General features: G+C 56.5%; 1 protein-coding gene across 2 annotated transcripts in view; it reads left to right on the top strand.

Moving 5' to 3' along the window:
• Positions 1 to 11: 11 nt before the first annotated feature.
• The window catches only part of DEAF1 (DEAF1 transcription factor), a 49,101-nt gene continuing 31,902 nt past the window's right edge, over positions 12 to 17,210 (top strand). For both annotated transcript variants that reach the window (XR_003568937.1, XM_027860221.1), the window contains exons 1-9: positions 12 to 886; positions 2,479 to 2,576; positions 4,678 to 4,807; positions 5,494 to 5,640; positions 9,740 to 9,879; positions 11,729 to 11,794; positions 12,611 to 12,737; positions 13,148 to 13,276; positions 16,352 to 16,480. Coding sequence is in view for 1 of the 2 variants with exons in the window: in XM_027860221.1 (XP_027716022.1) it covers positions 610 to 886; positions 2,479 to 2,576; positions 4,678 to 4,807; positions 5,494 to 5,640; positions 9,740 to 9,879; positions 11,729 to 11,794; positions 12,611 to 12,737; positions 13,148 to 13,276; positions 16,352 to 16,480 (1,243 nt within the window). In the remaining variant the exon portion in view is untranslated. The remainder of the gene's footprint in view (positions 887 to 2,478; positions 2,577 to 4,677; positions 4,808 to 5,493; positions 5,641 to 9,739; positions 9,880 to 11,728; positions 11,795 to 12,610; positions 12,738 to 13,147; positions 13,277 to 16,351; positions 16,481 to 17,210) is intronic.

Below are 17,210 nucleotides of genomic sequence, written 5' to 3'. Positions count from 1 at the left end.
CTCTGCTGAGCCAGGCCTGGGTCTCGTCCCCTTCAGCAGAGCTGGGCCTGGGTCTCACCCCCCTCTGCTGAGCGGGCCTGCGTCTCGCACCCCTCTGCTGAGCCGGGCCTGGGTCTCACCCCCCTCTGCTGAGCCAGGCCTGGGTCTCGTCCCCTTCGGCAGAGCTGGGCTGGAGTCTCACCCCTCTGCAGAACTGGGCTGGGGTCTCACCCTTCTCTGCTGAGCCAGGCCTGGGTCTCGTCCCCTTCAGCAGAGCTGGGCCTGGGTCTCACCCCCCTCTGCTGAGCGGGCCTGCGTCTCGCACCCCTCTGCTGAGCCGGGCCTGGGTCTCACCCCCCTCTGCTGAGCCAGGCCTGGGTCTCGTCCTCTTCGGCAGAACTGGGCCTGGGTCTCGTCCCCTTCGGCAGAGCTGGGCTGGGGTCTCATCCCCTCTGCAGAACTGGGCCTGGGTCTCATCCGCTTCGGCAGAGCTGGGCTGGGGTCTCACCCCCCTCTGCTGAGCCGGGCCTGGGTCTCACCCCTCCTCCTCTGAGCCAGGCCTCAGCCCATCCTGCTCAGCTGAACTCTGCTGGGGTCTCAGCACTCTTGGCCAAGTGCTGCTTGAGCCTCATGGAGGACTCAGACTCCGCCGAGGCTGCCGCGATGGCCGCTGCAGTGGCAGCCGCGAGGGGTGCTGCCAGCTCAGAAGATGAGGCCCCGGATTTGGACTCAGACTCAGACTCAGAGACAGACACAGACACCGACCCCGACCCTGATCGGGAGGCCCGCCGGATGCGGACCGTGGCTGTCATAGAGACGTCGGAGCCCGTGAGGCACGTGGACGTGGGCGCCAGGGAGCAGGCGCTGCCCGAGCCCCCTGACCCCGAGGAGGAAGCCACTTTCGCAGGCAAGTGTTGGGCCAAGGCCATCCCTGGCACCGACCTGGGACCCCAAGGCCCATCCCTGGCACTCACCTGGCCCTGAGGCCCTCACCTGGCAGGCACATACCTATAGTCTGAGGCTTCCGCCTGGTTCATTTGGTGTTCAGGGCCCACATCCGACACGCACCTGAGGAATAAGGACTGCAGTTAGGATGCACACACTTATCATGAGTCTGGCACACCTGCCTGAGGAAGCACATGGCTTCTCATCTCCCCCTACTCCTGGGGCTCATGCTTCTCCCCTGAGGAAGGTTCAGGCCTCACGCCTTGCCTGTGAGGCTCATGCACCCAGTACCTTACTGGACTGGGGACAGGGCCACCTATTTTGGGCCTGGGAGAAAGGGCTGGACCTTTTCCCAACAGGAGCACATGTCATCCCACCCATGTGGGGAAGGACCTTAATCTTGGCTAGGCCTCTGAGAGAACCAGAGCAGCCCCTTCCCCCTTCCCGTCCCATGGGACCCTCCTGTCTCCTTTCCTCCAGACACATCCTCTTTGCACAGCCCTCAGTTTTTCCTTCTCTGTCAGACTTCGGAGGGGGCAGAGAGATCTGAGGGCTGTCGTCCCCCGCTTTCTCTTTTTACTGTCTTGTGCCAAGCAGGGGCAGCTGAGTCCCTCTTCTGGCTGCCCAGGCCAGTCAGTGGTGCATGTTCACAGCAGGAACGAAGGTCTCTTTGATTCTTATATAACTCATACTTGTTTTAGGTGTGTGCTGGTGGTTGCCATTCCCAGGGCCCTGCTTGGCCCCTTCCTAATCCACCAAGTTGACTGGCACTGTCTTTCCCAAACCACACATATCACTGTCTTCAAAGGCCATCAGCCATGAAGAGCAAATCCTGCTTTTAGATCAAGTTTTGTCACTGATGGGCTTAAAAGGTCCTTCCTGAGAGAAGCTTCCCCCTCTGTAGCTTTGGCAGTCCCTTCCCAGCGGGGAGGGGACGTGGGAAGGAGGAGGACCCACCTCTCACTGGAGTGTTTGTCCCCTTCTGCCAGCGGTTTTCTGAATGGAGAAAGGAAGTGGGAGGCCATTAGGACATCAGACAAGGGTCCTGAGCTCCCAGGTGGCCGTGGTTTTTTCTGTACAATGTATTAAAGTTATGTTTCTTGTGGCTATTTTGCTGGGCTTTTATTCCGAGCCACAAGGGTGGCTGGTCTGGTCAGCCTAGCTAACTGGCCTCGTGCTGAACCACTGAGAAGGCCCGGAGTCTGTAGCCTGCCTTCTTAGACTCAGCAAGCCCAGGGAGGAGCAGGTTTGTGTCTGAAACCACAGCTTCAGACTGTGACCAATGAAGTTCCAGGCAGTCTTGAGTGGGGAGGGACCCGTGGCCCTCATCTCTTACTGACGGGACGAACTTGTCCGTCTGGCTCAGAGCGGGTCGTCTGTCTCAAGTGTTCCCGATAAGCTGATAAGCTGACCCCTCCGCTGTGTACCCCTCAAAGAGCAACAGAGCCTTCCGTGAACGGTTAGAGTTTCCTAAGAGAGGGCTGTTTACATCACTTTATCGGAGTGGTTTTCTGGCAGTCACAAAGATTCAGAGGAGCACATTCTCTGTTTCAGAAGTGACCACGGTGACTGTGGCCAACGTGGAATCTTCCGCGGACAATGTCTTCACCACCTCCGTGGCCAGCGCTGCGTCTCTCTCTGGGCACATGCTGGTAAGCGACTTTCCTAGGACTGCAAAGAGTATCCTCTGAACTTTGGGGTTCAGCATCAACAGGGGCCCGAATCTAGGACAGAGCTTCCGTGTGGCTTAGTTTGAGGCGCATCTGGATGCCGTGTGTGTGTGTGTGTGTGTGTGTGTGTGTGTGTGTGTGTGTGTTAGAAGCCCACCATGTGGACCTTCCCTTTGCCCTCAGGGTATTGTCATTCTTGCATTCTCGGGGAAAGGCTGTCCCAGGGCGGCCTAACGAGGAGGCTGGTGCTTTTGGGAGAGCAGTGAGTGGTCATTCTGCTAGGCTGGCAGGTCTAGGACCCAAGTCAAGTGCTTGAGCCTGCTCCAAGGCAAACACTTTGGTGTTGGAGCTATCATTGTTGAGATGGGTTGTCAAGGCCAAAGGCCGCTGGCCTGTATGTGGAGGGGGCCTGGATGGTGGATGGGCTGGGGCACAGAGGATGGGTCTTGGGAAAATTAAATATGGCCTGAGTTACGGTCTGCTCCGAATCTTCATCTTGAGCTTTGATAGGGCTGGGTACCATGTGGGGCCAGTTAGGGGGAGCACGATCGTAGCCGAGTGCTGTGTATGTGGGGAGGGGATCTGGGACCTGTGGTCTGGGTAGCTCTCTTAGGCCTCTGGCTTATGTCCCCCACCCCGTGCCTCTGCACTCAAGAACATGGACGGCATCGACTGAACACGTGTGGATGGGTCCTGTGAGCTGCAGGACCGTGGCAAGTCTGCCCATCTGCAGGGGGAAGGTTGTCTTCTCTGAGTTCGAGCAATTAGCATCTTAGGGGCAGCCAGCTGTACTGGCCAGAGAGCCATCCCTGCCCTCTCCCCACTGTGAGCTGGAGTGTGCTCTGGACATCTCTGATTGTGAGAGAGAGACGGAGGAATTGGGGGAGGGAGAGGGAGTTTCCCCATACTGGGAATGCTTCAGAGCACAGGTCAAAGGATTAGGCCAAAAAACAAGATTTCTAAAAACTTTTTTAAAGTGTGAATTTTTGGAACTTCTCTGGGAAAGCAGCAAAGAAAACTTTGTAAAAATTAACTTCCGTATCATTCAAGATTCTCGTGACACCCTGTTTCTAGCTGACTACAGAGTGCCCACAGTGGCTGCTCTGGGGGCTGTCTCCCTCTGGCCACACCCACTGGGTGCCCCAGTGAGCAGCCTCTGCTGGGTTCTGGGGGGGCTGCAGCTTAGCTGCACAGGACCCACCAAGCTTAGGACTGCCTTCTCTCCCTTAACGTCTCCTCTTACTTTGACCATGGTTGACCACCCTTCTTTGTCATTAGCCTGGGAGCTCCTTGGGGCAGGGACTGGGCCTGGCATACAGAAGGCTCTTAATCAGTGTTTAGCGACTGACTGACTGACTTTCTAAGGGACTGAAACTATGGTATTTACAGAGTAACTTGGGGAGGGAGACGGAAGTTGAGGCCTGGGGATGCCGGCAGGTCCTTCCAAGTAGGAGACCATCCTGGAACTAGACCTTGAGCTGAGGATTCCAAGGGGGCCAAGGAGGGAAAGCTGATGCAAATGCTTGAGGCTGGGAGCTGGCGGGTTGTACAGAGGATATAGCAGGAGCGATGGTTTGGCTGGAGCACAGAGCATGGACTCGGGCCTTTCGGGGCCAAACAATCCTTTGGTTTTTATCCCAGTGGTAACAGGAGCTCCTGAAACTTCTTGAGCTGGAGAGCCCAGAGCAGCGGTGGGGAACCTGTGGCCTGAAGGCCACATGTGGCCCTCTAGGTCCTCGAGGGCGGTCCTTCACAGAACAAATCCCCTTCCTAAAAGACCGCACCCAAGGACTGAGGAGGCTCTCCACCCCAGGCCAGAGTATCCTTTGGGCAGCTGTGGAGAGAGTGAATTGGGGAGGGGAGAGCCGAGTTTGCCGGCTCTTGCAGGTGCCCACAGGAGAAGCGATAAAGTCAGCCTGCTCCTGTAATTGAAGTGCAGCTTTTGTGGGCCTGGCCTCTGCCAGATGGCTCTGGAGTGACCTCTTGACCTCTTGGCCTCCCAGGGTTCAGCAGCTTTAGCTGAATGCCTGTGCCATAGGAAGGCACTCAGGGCCTGCTTCTCTGGCCCGTCTCTCCCCTGTAGTCTGGAAGAGCAGCTCTTCAACTTGGAGATGGCTTAAGTACGGAGAAGGCCACCCTGATCGTTGTCCACACAGATGGCAGCATTGTGGAGACCACTGGCCTGAAGGCACCCCCTGCGCCTCTCACCCCAGGTAGGATGCGGTGGCCCCCCCCCCCCCCCCCCCCAGGTAGGATGCGGTGCCCCTCCTCCCACCAGGTAGGATGCGGTGGCCCCTCCCCCTCTCCCCCCAGGTAGGATTCGGTGCCCCTCACCCCTCCCTCCAGGCAGGGCGCAGCAGCAGAGCCCACTGTCAGAGGCACACTGCATCAACTTGGTTTGTTGCTCATTCCTTTGCAAGGCTGGAGCGCCTCAGCGACAAACTCATGGGTTGTTCAGTTCCGAATGGAAAATTAACTTGGATGATTAGCGCAATCAGTTTAGTAAGCGTCTATTCAGTGCCTGCTCTGTACCAGGCACTGTGCTGGACTGAGACGAAAGCCCTAAGCTCCTGGACATGTATTCTACTGGGGCCGACTCCCCGAATGTATGTGGTTAAATAGGAAGTGGTGTGAGGGCAGGGCCGGGGAAGGATCAGAAGAGAGCTCTGGTAGGAAGGAAGCCCCGAAAGGGAGCTGGCGGAGGAGGGCACACGGCCTGGATAAGGGGAGCTGGCTGGGGGGCCCTGGCTGCACAGTGCCCGTGACAAGCGGACAGGCTCAGGCCCAGCGGCCTCGTCCGGCCTCGTCCGGCCTCCTCTTCAGCTGACCGCGGGAAGGGCGGGATGCCGTCTTCGCTCTCTGCACTTTGTTCAGTTTTGGATGCCTTCTTTGTCCCAAGGGCCTCAGTCTTCTCCGACTCCGCTAGCTGCCGGCCAGGACAAAGGGGGCACAAAGTATAACTGGGACCCGTCTGCGTACGACAGTGAGCTTCCTGTGCGCTGCCGGAACCTCAGCGGGACTCTGCATAAGAACCGCCTGGGCTCAGGTAGAGAGCGTGAATCGAGATTCGCCATTGCCCAGCGGCCTCTCCTCTGCCATGCCCTCTGCCTCCGGCCCTGTCCGGAGCGATCTTGGAGGAGTCATTGCTTGCTTTACGCCTCAGGCTACTCTCACGTCCAGGGCCCTTGGCGGCCATGTCAGTGTGCCCTGGACGAGCTGGCTTCCCAGCTCCTCAGCCTCCCCGTCACCTTGAATCTGCCTCCGACGTGGGGGGTCCTCACAGGGGTAGTCACAGCCTCGATTCCACCATCACCCACATGTCCAGAATGCTGAGAATCTTTTCTTTCCAAACTGCCTTCCTCCCCCATCTCCTGCCCCCCCCCCCCCCCCTCCCCCCCCCCCCCCCCCCCCCCTTGCCCCCCTTCCCCCCTCTCTCCAGCCTCCTCCAATAGCAGCGGGGTCCTCCCTGTCCAGGCCTTCCCTTTGGCCAGCTGTCTCTCCAGTTCTCCTAAGTTGCTCATCCACACTTTCCCCCAGGTCCCCCTTTTCTTCTCGCTTCTGACTTTACTGAAGCTTCTTTTCCCCTGCTCCAGCTGGGACAAAGAGATCCCCCCAAGCTCCTCCCCTCCTGGGGTCCCCTCAGCACCCAGCCCAGGGCAGGCACACAGTAGGTGCTCCTGTGCTTGTGGAGTCGTACTCTGTGCCAAGCCTCGTGCCAAGCACTGGGGGGAGAGAGTCCTGAGAAAGGGTTGTGGCTGCAAGTCTGAAGGCCTCTCCCCCGGGTCCTTCCGGGCCCAGCAGCAGAGCAGTCCGCCACGCCTCTTTCCCATAGTCGCTACCTCTACCGTTGCAGTCACGGCCCGGCATTTGGGGTTAAGAACATTTTCCAGAGGTTGCTAGCACCCCCAGAGGCCATTGCCAGACCTTGCTTCCTGGGGTTGAGCTGGAGGCGAGAACAGTGGTCAATGGGGGTGAGGAGGGCCCAGGGTTTGGGCCTGTTTGCAGGGCCTGCTGCTCCCGAGGTGTCCTGGACTGTCATCGCCTGGTAGCCGCTGCTTCCCCAGCCCCCTGCCTGGGCTCCCTGTCCTTAGAAAGTTTCTGTCACTTCTCCCCCAGGCGCCCGCTCCTAGGCGTCCTCCTCCTTGGCTGGGCGGGTGCCCTTTGAGACCCTTTCCTCCCTCTGTCTCCTGAACCCCAGGCTGCACCTGGCTGGTTTGTAGGCACCCCAACATGAAAAACATCCCAGTGCTCCCCAGACTCCTCATCCCAAGGGGCCCCTTTTCTGTCGAGGGCCCTGGTGCTGTCCTGCCATCCTCGAGGCCTCACGTGCTCTTTCCACTGCCCAGCCCCGGGTTCATTGGCTGAGCAGATCTGGCCAGGACTTTCTTCACATCCTGTCCGCTCACGCACGGCTGCCCCTTAGTTCAGACCCTTGTGACTGAGGGTTGGGGTTTGGCCGGGGATAGGATGCCGAGCTGACCCACCGAGGGGTGAGATGGAGAAGGGAGGGAAAGAAAGTCAGAGAGAAAGGGCGACAAGAATTGGCAGCTTAGATGGGGAAAGGGATGCCAGCATCTAAGAAGGGACTTTTAAAGGTGGGAAAGCCGGGAGAATGGGGAGATGAGCTTGCTTGGCCCCTGAGGCCGGGCTGATGGAGAGAGAACAGGGAGCTCAGCTGTCGTGAAAGGGCCTCAGTTTTTTTTTAGCGAAGAATGGGTACGTCCATGATTGAGAGGCTGGGGAAGGACAAAGCTGCTTGTGGTACCCAAGCATACCTTGATAGAGGGCAGATGACCCAGATCTGGAGGGACTTCCTTTAGCTCGGCTGACGGGGGGCAGAGCGGGACGGGATCCCGAGCCGAGCTGACCTTCAGGGTGAGCTGGAGAAGGGAGGAGAGTGTAGCCAGGGCACACGAGAGCGCTCAGAAGGGGCCAGGCTTGCCGGGTGGCAGAGCATTGGGGGGGTGATGGCAAGAGCCAGGGTGTGATAGTCCCTGGGTGTGAGTGGGGCATGGTGGGCAGGTAAGGGGCAGGGTGTCGGGGGAGCCTGAGCTGGGCTGCTCAGTCTGTGCCTTCCCCGGCCCTCCTCCTCCCTCTAACCACCCCTTCTCTGTCTCCAGGCCACATCCTCTGACCACAGGCCCTGTCCTGGGCCTCTGCTCTGGTCCCTGTCCTGGGCCTCTGCTCTGGTCCCTGCCCCTTCAGTTAAAGGGTGATTCTCAGATCTGTTTCTCCAGCCTCAAGCTGTCTCTTGACTGGCTCTCAGACCCCTCACCCTGCGTCGCCCACAGACCTCTCATCTCAAATCCAGCACGTCTGAAGCCAGACTTGTGTTTTTTCCCCTCGAGTTCCATTACCATGTGGGGGCCCCTCCCATGCTCCCAGCCTAGGAGTCACCCCAGGCTTCCCTGTCACTCCCCACGTCCAGTCAGTCATCAGGACTTGTTTCTTCCTTTACGACACCTCTTGGCCGGCTCCCGGACTCTCGCGTTGGCCTGCTGTGCTAGGGGAGGGGGTCTGCTGGCTCAGGCCTCTCTCCTCTCCAGTCCGTCATCCCTCAGCAACTTCATCCTGGCCCCTGCAGTAAGGTCCTCGAGGATCAAACACCAGCCTTTGTGTTGGACCTTCAAGGCCCCTCCCAGGCTGGCCCCTTCCTCCCCTTCCAGGCTTTTTCCACTTCTTTCCCCTCCACGTGGCCAGCTGGCTTCTCCGGCCTCATTGCTTGGGTGGGGGTCTCTGGGCCTCATACCTGCAGCACTTCCTTCTTGCAAGAGGCCTTTCCTGGGCCCCACCATTGCTCATGCCTCCTGTCCACCCTGTGTCTCTCTTGTGTGGGGATGGGGGGCCCCAGGTGAGCCTGGGTTGGGGGCAGGGGGTGGGTGGGGTGTGAAGCCTGTGCAGCAGTTCTGTGACTGTGCCTTGGGATTGGCTGCTGAGCCTCAACTGAGGGGGCTGCCTGGTGCCGGTGACCCCCACATCCCCGGCCATGCCCTGGGTGGCTTTCCTGCTCTTAGGAAAGGAGGATTGCTGAGGGCTTTGAAAAGCTTTGCAGGCAGCTGAAAGGCCAACCCTTCCAGGTCAAGAGAAGAGCCCAGGAGGTAGATACTAGTGGGGCCGTGTTGTGTGGACCACCCACCCCCTCCATCCTGCTCAGTACGTCAGGAGTGTATGCATATGTGTGTGACACATGTGTGGTGTGCGTGTGTGGGACTGTGTGTGAGCATGTGTGTGTGTGAGTACGTGTGGTATGTTTCTGCGTGCGTGCGTGCATATTTGTGCATGTGTAATGTGTGGGTCTGTGTGCTCATGGGTGTGTATGAGTGCGTGTGTGGGGCTATATGTGTGCACAGGGCGCACATTGTGTGCATGTACATATGTGCACGCATGTGTGTGTACGTGTGGGGCTGTGTGTGAGCACTGTGTGATTGTGTACGTGTGTGTGTGGCTGTGTGAGCATAGGTGTGTGTGTGTCTGTGTGTGTATGTATGGAGCTTTGTGTGAATCTGTGGTTGTGTATGTGTGAGGGTGTGCACATGTGTGTACAGCTGTGCGTGAGCATGCGAGCGTGTGTGAGGGTGTATGCATGTACATGTGTGCGAGCATGTGCATGTGTGTGCGTGAGCATGCACGCACATGTGTGTGAGCACACGTGCGTGCAGAGGCGTGTTCACATGTGGGTGTGTACATATCTGCGAACATGTATGTGTATATTGCACATGAGTGTGCAAGGGTGTGCACGTACATGTGGGTGTGTGAGGGTGTGTGCGCATGCGTGTACACATGTATGCGTGTGAGCGATGGTGGGCAGCCAGCTGGGTGCGTATGGTGTGGATGGGTGCCTTGTTCGGGGGTCCAGCCACTGCTTTCTGAGGGACGGCGTGATTTCTGCCCTTGTGGTGAGCCCCAGCACAGGCCCAGCCTCCAGGAGGGGTCCTGGTCTCAGATTCTGCCTGTCCACCCCGTTCCCCCCGCCCCGCTGATGGAGGAAATCACATCCTTTCAGGTCCGGGCTGTCCCCAGGAGGACGGGCACAGCAGAGAAGTCCCCACTCCTCCCTGACATGTGCCCGCGTGTCTGCACCAGGGCCTTCTAGGGTGCCTGCCTCCATCAGCCGGGGGAGGGGCTGACGTCCCTTTACCTCATAGGTGGGCGCGGCCGCTGCATTAAACAGGGCGAGAACTGGTACAGCCCCACGGAGTTTGAGGCCATGGCGGGCAGGGCCAGCAGCAAGGACTGGAAGAGGAGCATCCGCTACGCTGGGCGGCCGCTGCAGTGCCTCATCCAGGTGACGCCGGGCTTTCTCTGTGCTCTTGGGGCCCTGTGTGCGGCAGCACGTGCACTGACCAGGGGCCCTGAGGTCCGGAGGCTGGAGGCCTTGTGCCGTCCTTAGGGACTGGACAGGTCCGTGAGGGTCAGGGCCCCCTTGGAAGGAGGGGTCGACCCTACATTCCCTTATTTGTGAAAGACCTTGGCCAGCCCCATCTCCCTCTCCCATCCCCCAGGGGCCTGTGCCCAGATTCCGCCACGCCTCCCTCCTGCTTCCTTGGGCGGTAGGACGCAGGGTGGTGGGCGCTGATGAGGCCCCAGCCTTGCGTCAGGAGGGTGGAGTGGGGCAAGGACAGTCAGTGGGCTGGGCGAGGTGGGCCGGCCTCTGGCCAGCTTGAGGCCGTAGGTACCAGACAGATGCAGGGTGACTTGGGAGTAGGGACGGACACAGGAAGAGCGTCATGGAGGAGGTGACCTGACCTTTCCCTGTGCCTGGGAACAAGCATCCTCACTGACCAGCCAGTAGGCGCCCCCTGGAGGGTCTGGCCCCACCCTGCTAGGCCAGCAGCTGGGGCCCCAAGCAGCCTCGTGCCACAGACCCCTGGGTACTTCTCAGAGGGCAGGGGCCAGGGCCTAGTGCCATCCACTGAGGCAGCTTCAGGAGGGCCCGGAGGTGGAACGTGGTCTCGGATGCTCCCCGGCTGTGAGGCCGAGCCGTCCCACCGCTGGTGGCCTCCGTTTCTTCATACCAGGGGCACCATCGTCACTGGCAGAAGCTGCAGAAACCCCCAGAAAGGTGCTAAACAGAGGTCACTGAGTTTGGCCTCTGAGGGAGGAGGGCCAAGGGAGGGGCAAAGCACACTGGGACGTCCTCCAAACTTGGGGAGAAGCTGCTGCTCGAGTCTTCCCTTCACTCCTTAAGTCTCCCTCCTGTCCCCTGCCCCTTGCCCCTCTCACCCCCTCCCCCAGCATCACTGCCCCCTCCCCTTCTGAGCCCCTCCCCCACCGTCACTGCCCCCCCTTCTCTGACCCTGTTCCCCATCCCTGCCCCCTGCCTCCCACCTCCCTCTTTATTCCATTCCCCTCTAACCACACCTCCCCCCCTTCTCGCCACCTGCTCCTGCCTTCATGTCCCCCTCCCCCATCATCAGCATCCCAACCCCCTTTCCCTCTAACCATATTCCCTGCCCCTGGCCTCATGACTCATGGCTCAGACAGTAGTAGCCTTCTGAATGAACCCGGTTCTCTTCTCTGCTCACCTGTGCCTCTTCTTGGGCGCTACTACATCCTTGACTGTCCCTTTAGGGACATGTGTAGATTTCTTGCCTTTCAGAATTTGGGGCCTCCTCATCTCCTGCCTCTGTGGAGTATCTCCTCTCCCCTTGCCTTTGGGAGTTCTTGGCTTCCTTGAAGGCTCAGCTCACATTGCCCGGCTGTCCCTGAGAGCTGGCCAGGGGTTCTTCTCTGCCTGTTTAGGAAGCTCATTCGAATTCCTTGTCTCCATCTCTGCCAGCCTGGCCTGCTAGCTGCCCCATTTCCCACCTCCATGCCTTTGCATAGACTGACCCCCTGCCTGGAGTGCTTTCCCTCCTGCCCCACCTCCCCTGATTCTGTCCCTGGGCAGGCTCCCAGCAGCCCAGGGGCGGCTGTATGGGATGGGGCCCAGAATGGAAGCTCCTGAAGGGCGGGCAGGGACTGTTCTTTTTCTCTGGGCCAGAAATCTGTGTGGGGAACTCTCAGGGCAGACGCGCCTCCCATCTGTCTCTAGACTCTAGACGCTCTGGGGCTCCGCCTGTGTCTGAGTGACCCGGCTGGGCCGCCGCAGCAGTGGCGGGCCTCACCCTGTGTTCACTGTTCTCCCCCTGCAGGACGGCATCCTGAACCCTCACGCCGCCTCTTGTACATGTGCCGCCTGCTGTGACGACATGACCTTGGTAAGTCCGCAGCTGTGCCTGGAGGACACATGGGGAGGGATAGCCCAGCCTGCTGCTTATCCTGGGGGCCCCTCACCAGGTGGCAGAAGCCGTTCCACGCTGTCCCTGGAGGCTGGCGTTTCCTTTCTTGGAGGGGGAGGGCGTTTTTGCTCCGTCCCCCCTTCCACAGGCCATCCCTTATAACAAAGACTTGGAAAACAAGGCTCGCTCGCTCTGTACACTGGAGGGGCTGGCCAGGCAGCTGTGACTCTTCCCCCCGCCCCGCCGAACTCAGGGCAGGGCGCCAGATGGTAGCCACTGTCCAACATGACCTGTCATGTTCGTCTTAGGGAAGACATGGCAAGGGTTGGGCGAGACAGGCAGTGTCAGGGACATGGAACCAGCTGTCCTGGGGGGGGTGGAAGCAGGCAGCAGTGAGGAGGGCTCTCAGGCTCGCCAGGGCGTGGCTGTCTAGGCTGTCACCTCTGCGGAGCACTGGTGGCACTTAAAACTCTGTGTAAGCCATCTGGCGGCCGGCCGGGCCCTCCTCGGCCCCTGCCGACGTGGGTCCCATGAAGAACGTCCCCGTGATCGAAGCCTGGGGCCGCTCTGCTCTGTCCACTGGAGATTCTGGGGTTTCTCCCTTCCCCTGTCCTAGACACGTCTCACAGTGACCTTGGGCAAGTCCCTCGACCTCTCTGGAGTCTCAGTTTTGTCCTCTCTGAAAGGGGGTAACAAAACTTGCTGCATGGAGGAGCCATGATGTTCATGCACCTTCTGGGAGGCCCACCCTCCCAAAAAACCAGTCTTCTCAGAGTAGATTTTCCCTTTCCCCAGAGCGGCCCGGTCAGATTGTTCGTTCCCTACAAAAGGCGAAAGAAGGAAAGCGAGATGCCGACGACTCCCGTGAAGAAGGATTCCTCCAAGAACATCCCCTTGCTTCCAGCCACGGCCACCACGACCTGTAAGCCCTCAGGATCCAGGAGCTCCCTTTTCCCTGTTGGCCAGAGCACTTGTCTGCCATCCCCAGCTGTGGAGCCCTCTCATGGGGCTTCTGCCATGCTCTTCTACGGAGACAGACCAAGAGAGGAGCCCGCGGGGGGGACGGGCGGGAAGTTGTTGGGAGAGAGGGCTGGGCGGGTCCCGGCTAGTGGTCAGCCATTCCTCTGGGTCCCAGGGGCCAGCTCAGCCTCTGGGGGAAGCTGACCCTTTAACTGCGGCCAGGGTTTCCTCCTCTTCCTCCGTGTTGGCTGGAATCGTTTCCCTTGCCTCTGTTTAGCGACCTGCCGATGGTTTGGGGGTATCCGTTAATGATAGGGAACAGGGCCTTGCTTTGAGCACCAGTGATAAGAAAGACGCTTCTGATCTTCCCAGTTACCGTGACTCCTTCTGGACAGCTCACTACCTCTGGCACTCTGACCTTTGACCGGGCATCGACTGTGGAGGCCACAGCTATCATCTCAGAAAGTCCAGCCCAGGGGGATGTCTTCACCGGAGCAACTGGTAATTTGTCTGAACTCAGCATTGTCTCAGTATCGAGCAAGCGTCTATCGGGACATTTATTTAGTCCACTTCTAAGGAGTAATCCTTATTAGGCAAGACCATAGGCATCCCTATAAACAACTGTATGGAAATACTTGATCAGAAGTAGGGGAGCTGTGGCGTTAGAAAAATAACATCTGGAAGGATCAACCCTGCCCCATTTAGTCTGGAGAAGTCAAAACCTTCACATGTATTTTCTGTTCATTCCTTACACAGTTTTTAATAAGGCACCTCCTGGAGTCAGTGGTAATGCACTGGGGATGGAGGGAGTTTGTCTTCTACTTGGATGGGGCAGGTGGTCTGTGTCCCAGTAAACCACTGCCCCTTGCAGGGAGAGAGTACGCACAGCTGTAGGGACTGGGAAGGGAGCATCCCAGCAGAGCTTTGAGGGCCTCCCTGATTCCCAACAGGCCCAGGTGAGGAAGGAGTGCTTTCCAGCCTCTTAGAGATAGGAGGCGGAATGTGGAGGTCGGGAAGCAGGTCTGTGTGTCTGAAGAATAGGGAATGCAGGAAGGGGAGAGCTGGTGAAGTGCAGGGTCACAAAAGCCGAGAGAAAAACGTCTGGGAGGGAGGCGTGGTTACTATTGTCACAAGTTGTGGTGTGGTGAAGTGGAATGAAAAATGAGAAAAAGTCGTCGGATTTTGTTATTGAGAGATCATTTTAAGAGCAGTGTACGTTTAAATTACAGCGATTCTCAGTAATTGAGAAAGGAAGCACTCTGCCAAACTGCCTTCATGAGATAAACATGGTACTGACACCCAGACCTGCAAGAAAGAGATCTATAGACCCGTCTCATTAATGAATATATGGAGGAACGCTTTAAATAAGATCTTAGCCAAGACACTATGTTCCCAAAATTATTTACTGTGAGAAAGTCGGATTTATGCTAGGGAAGTCAAAACGGCTCAACATTCAGGACAAAGTTAACATAATTCGTCATTTAAGCAGCAGAAATCACATGATTATAAATGAAGAAACAAATTTTGGTAAAAGACTATAGTAGCCATTTATGTGAAAAATTCAAAAAACCTTAGGCATAGAAGGGCTAAGGTTTCATATTATTTAATATTAATGTTAAATAGCTCGCTAAAACCAAGGTGAATGTTATTTGTAATAGAGAAACACTGGAAACTTTGCCATAGGTAGAGGAGTCAAACAAACATTGTCTTTCCCTAATAGTAGGATCATTGAACCAGATCTGGAGTTGGAAGAGACCTTAGAAGATGTCTAGTCCTACTTCCTCTTTTTATAGACAAAGAAACTGAGGACTTGAAAGGCTAAGGGACTTGCTTGAGGTCGTGCGGGTTTTACGTGGCAAAGCCCAGATTTTAACTCTGGTCCATTGACTCCAAGTTGAGCAGTCTTCCTATTACAGTATAAATAAAAATGGAAACAATAATAATAGCTAACGTTTATATTATGCCCAGGTACTATGCTAAGTGCTTTACAATTATTATCTCATTTGATCCTTAAAATAATCCTAGGAGGTTATCATCCTCATTTTACAGGTGAGGAAGCTGAGGAATACAGAGGCTAAGTGTCTTATCCGGGGTCACACAACTACCAGTTGTCTGAGACTGGATTTGAACTCCAGTCTTCCTGACTCTAGGCTCAGTGCTATATCCACTGTGCCACCTAGCTGTCCCCGTATGCTACCTCTCATTTATTATGCTTTGTTTAATGCAATTTTAGAAATGATAGTTATAGCAATGACAAGAAAGAGAAAATAGAAGCAATATGAAATAATACTTAGGCGACTCCAGAGAATCAATGAAGAAATTAATTCAGATGGCCAAGAGCTTCAGTAAGTAACAACGAAAAAGAAATCCACAACAAATCAGCATTTCTATACAGTACTAACAAAAAACCAGGAAGTCATAGGGCGGTTGCATTCAAAACAATTATAAAATGCATAAATGGGAGCTAACTGAACAAGATACATGGCCTAAATAAATAAAATGATGACACTTTTTACAGAATAAAAAGAGAATTACATATAATTGGAGAGATAGTCACTGTTCATGGTTGGGCTGAGCCAGTATCATAGAACTGCAGAATTTGGGAGATGGAAAGGACTTCAGCAGCCCCCCAACTTGAATCTAAGAAGGATGACCACACCATCCAAACTAACCAGTAGCCTTCAGGCCCTCTCAAACTAACATGCCAAGGAGCAGTTTTTTACAGAATTCGGCCCATTAGCAAAATCAGTACAAGAGAAATCATGAGCACAATGCAAGACTGGAGGGGCAGAGCATTCCCCAACTTGCGGCTGCATCGACCGAAGGAATCATCCCACCTCTTGGACACTGCATTACAGCTAGTGAGGAGGTCAGTCCTTGGGAAGGCAGCAGCGCTCAGGAAGATGCCCCTCTGGCGTGAGAGAAGATGTGCTCAGACCTTCAGGGAGTGCGCAGGGTTGGCCCATCATCCGTGTGTCAGGGAAGAGTCCCCAGAACGGCTCGGGGAGGCTGCGTACCCAAAACCGAGCGTCGACGTCATCAGAAGACAGAACGAGCAGGAAGCTGCACACGGCTAAAACGCACAGACAGAATCAGTAGAATGTAATGAGAAGAGAGAGGTCCGGCGTTGAGTCTGATGTCAGAGATGTGAAGAAGGTGGATGCGAGGGTATGAAGCCAGGAGCCTTGCTCATCTGGGGAGACAGTGGAGGACAGAAGCCAGGGGTTCTGAGAAGGAGAACGCCAGACTGGCCTGCATGGATGGGCTTGGGGAACCACGGGCCGCAGCGGTCAGACGGAGCCACGGATAGGTCCCTAAAGTGGTCAGACCCGTTGATCCCCTGATCCCCTGCAGGCCCCATCTGTGACGGACATCAGTGACAAAAAGGAAGACCCTGTAGGTTAATGAGGTTTTATTTTGATACAACCTAAACGCTCCCTGCCCTTCCTCACTGTCTCCAAGAATCTGCTTTAGAAGACCGAGTTCAATAACATGCAATCCTCAGGTTATTTTCATAGATTGAGGTCATATCAGGTTTAGAACATGGAGACTGATAACCCCCTTGTTGTCCACTAGTACAAGACAGCAACGTGCAGCCGTCTTGCAGGGTCGGTCATCCGGAGCCTCATTATCCCAGCTATCAGGACAACTGCCCGATCTCGCCATTTCCAGAAGCTGCCTTGCCTACGTCTCATCCCAAAATCGGTAAGTTTCCAGGGCTCCCCTGAGGCTGGGTTTGTGATGGAAGGGACAGCATTTGTGTTTTCTCTGTGAAACAGTAAGGCCCAGAGAGAGGCAAGAAGATGGTCCTCCTTCCATGGGGATTTTATTGTTTAATTTTTTGTTGGCATACATACAGATATGAAAAGGTTAAAAAATATTAGAAGGCTTAGAATTCTTTTTGAACGGTAAGATTTCATTGTGGGAGCATAGAAGGGGCCCTGGTGTCTGCATCGGATGCTGGGCCTGCTCAATGGTGTCTCCTCCTGGGCTTCCCACAGCCACAGCCAGGCTGGTTCTCGGGGCAGCCGTGTTTTCTGGGGTCCACCAGAAAGTGGCGTGTCGTACGGGATGGCTGAGCATTGGAGCCCCCCCAGCGTCATCCCTGCTTTCTGCCGCTCTTTCCTCCACCCTCCTCTCTGTTCCCAGAGCAGCTGCTGGGTCTCCCTGTCTCTCCCAGCCACCGTCCCCTTAGTAATCAAAAGCAAAGCTTCCTGCTCCCCCCATTGCAGACCCCGGGGCCTCCCAGCTGCCTCAGGGGTCAACAGCAGACTTCCCTGTTTGGCTCCTAAAACCCTTCCTCCTGCCACAGTACTCGTGGTCACCCAACCACGGTGGTGCTGGTGCCGACCTGCTCACACGGCAGGAGTCTTTGCTCCCATGCAGTGCGCTCTCCGTCCCTGGAGGACCCCCCCCTCACCTGTGCAGCTCTTCG

Source organism: Vombatus ursinus, unplaced genomic scaffold, assembly GCF_900497805.2.
Source record: "Vombatus ursinus unplaced genomic scaffold, bare-nosed wombat genome assembly UNPS02014176.1, whole genome shotgun sequence".
Taxonomy (NCBI): Eukaryota; Metazoa; Chordata; class Mammalia; order Diprotodontia; family Vombatidae; genus Vombatus; species Vombatus ursinus.
Note: the sequence above shows the minus strand (reverse complement) of the source record. Positions and strands in the feature narration are given on the sequence as shown.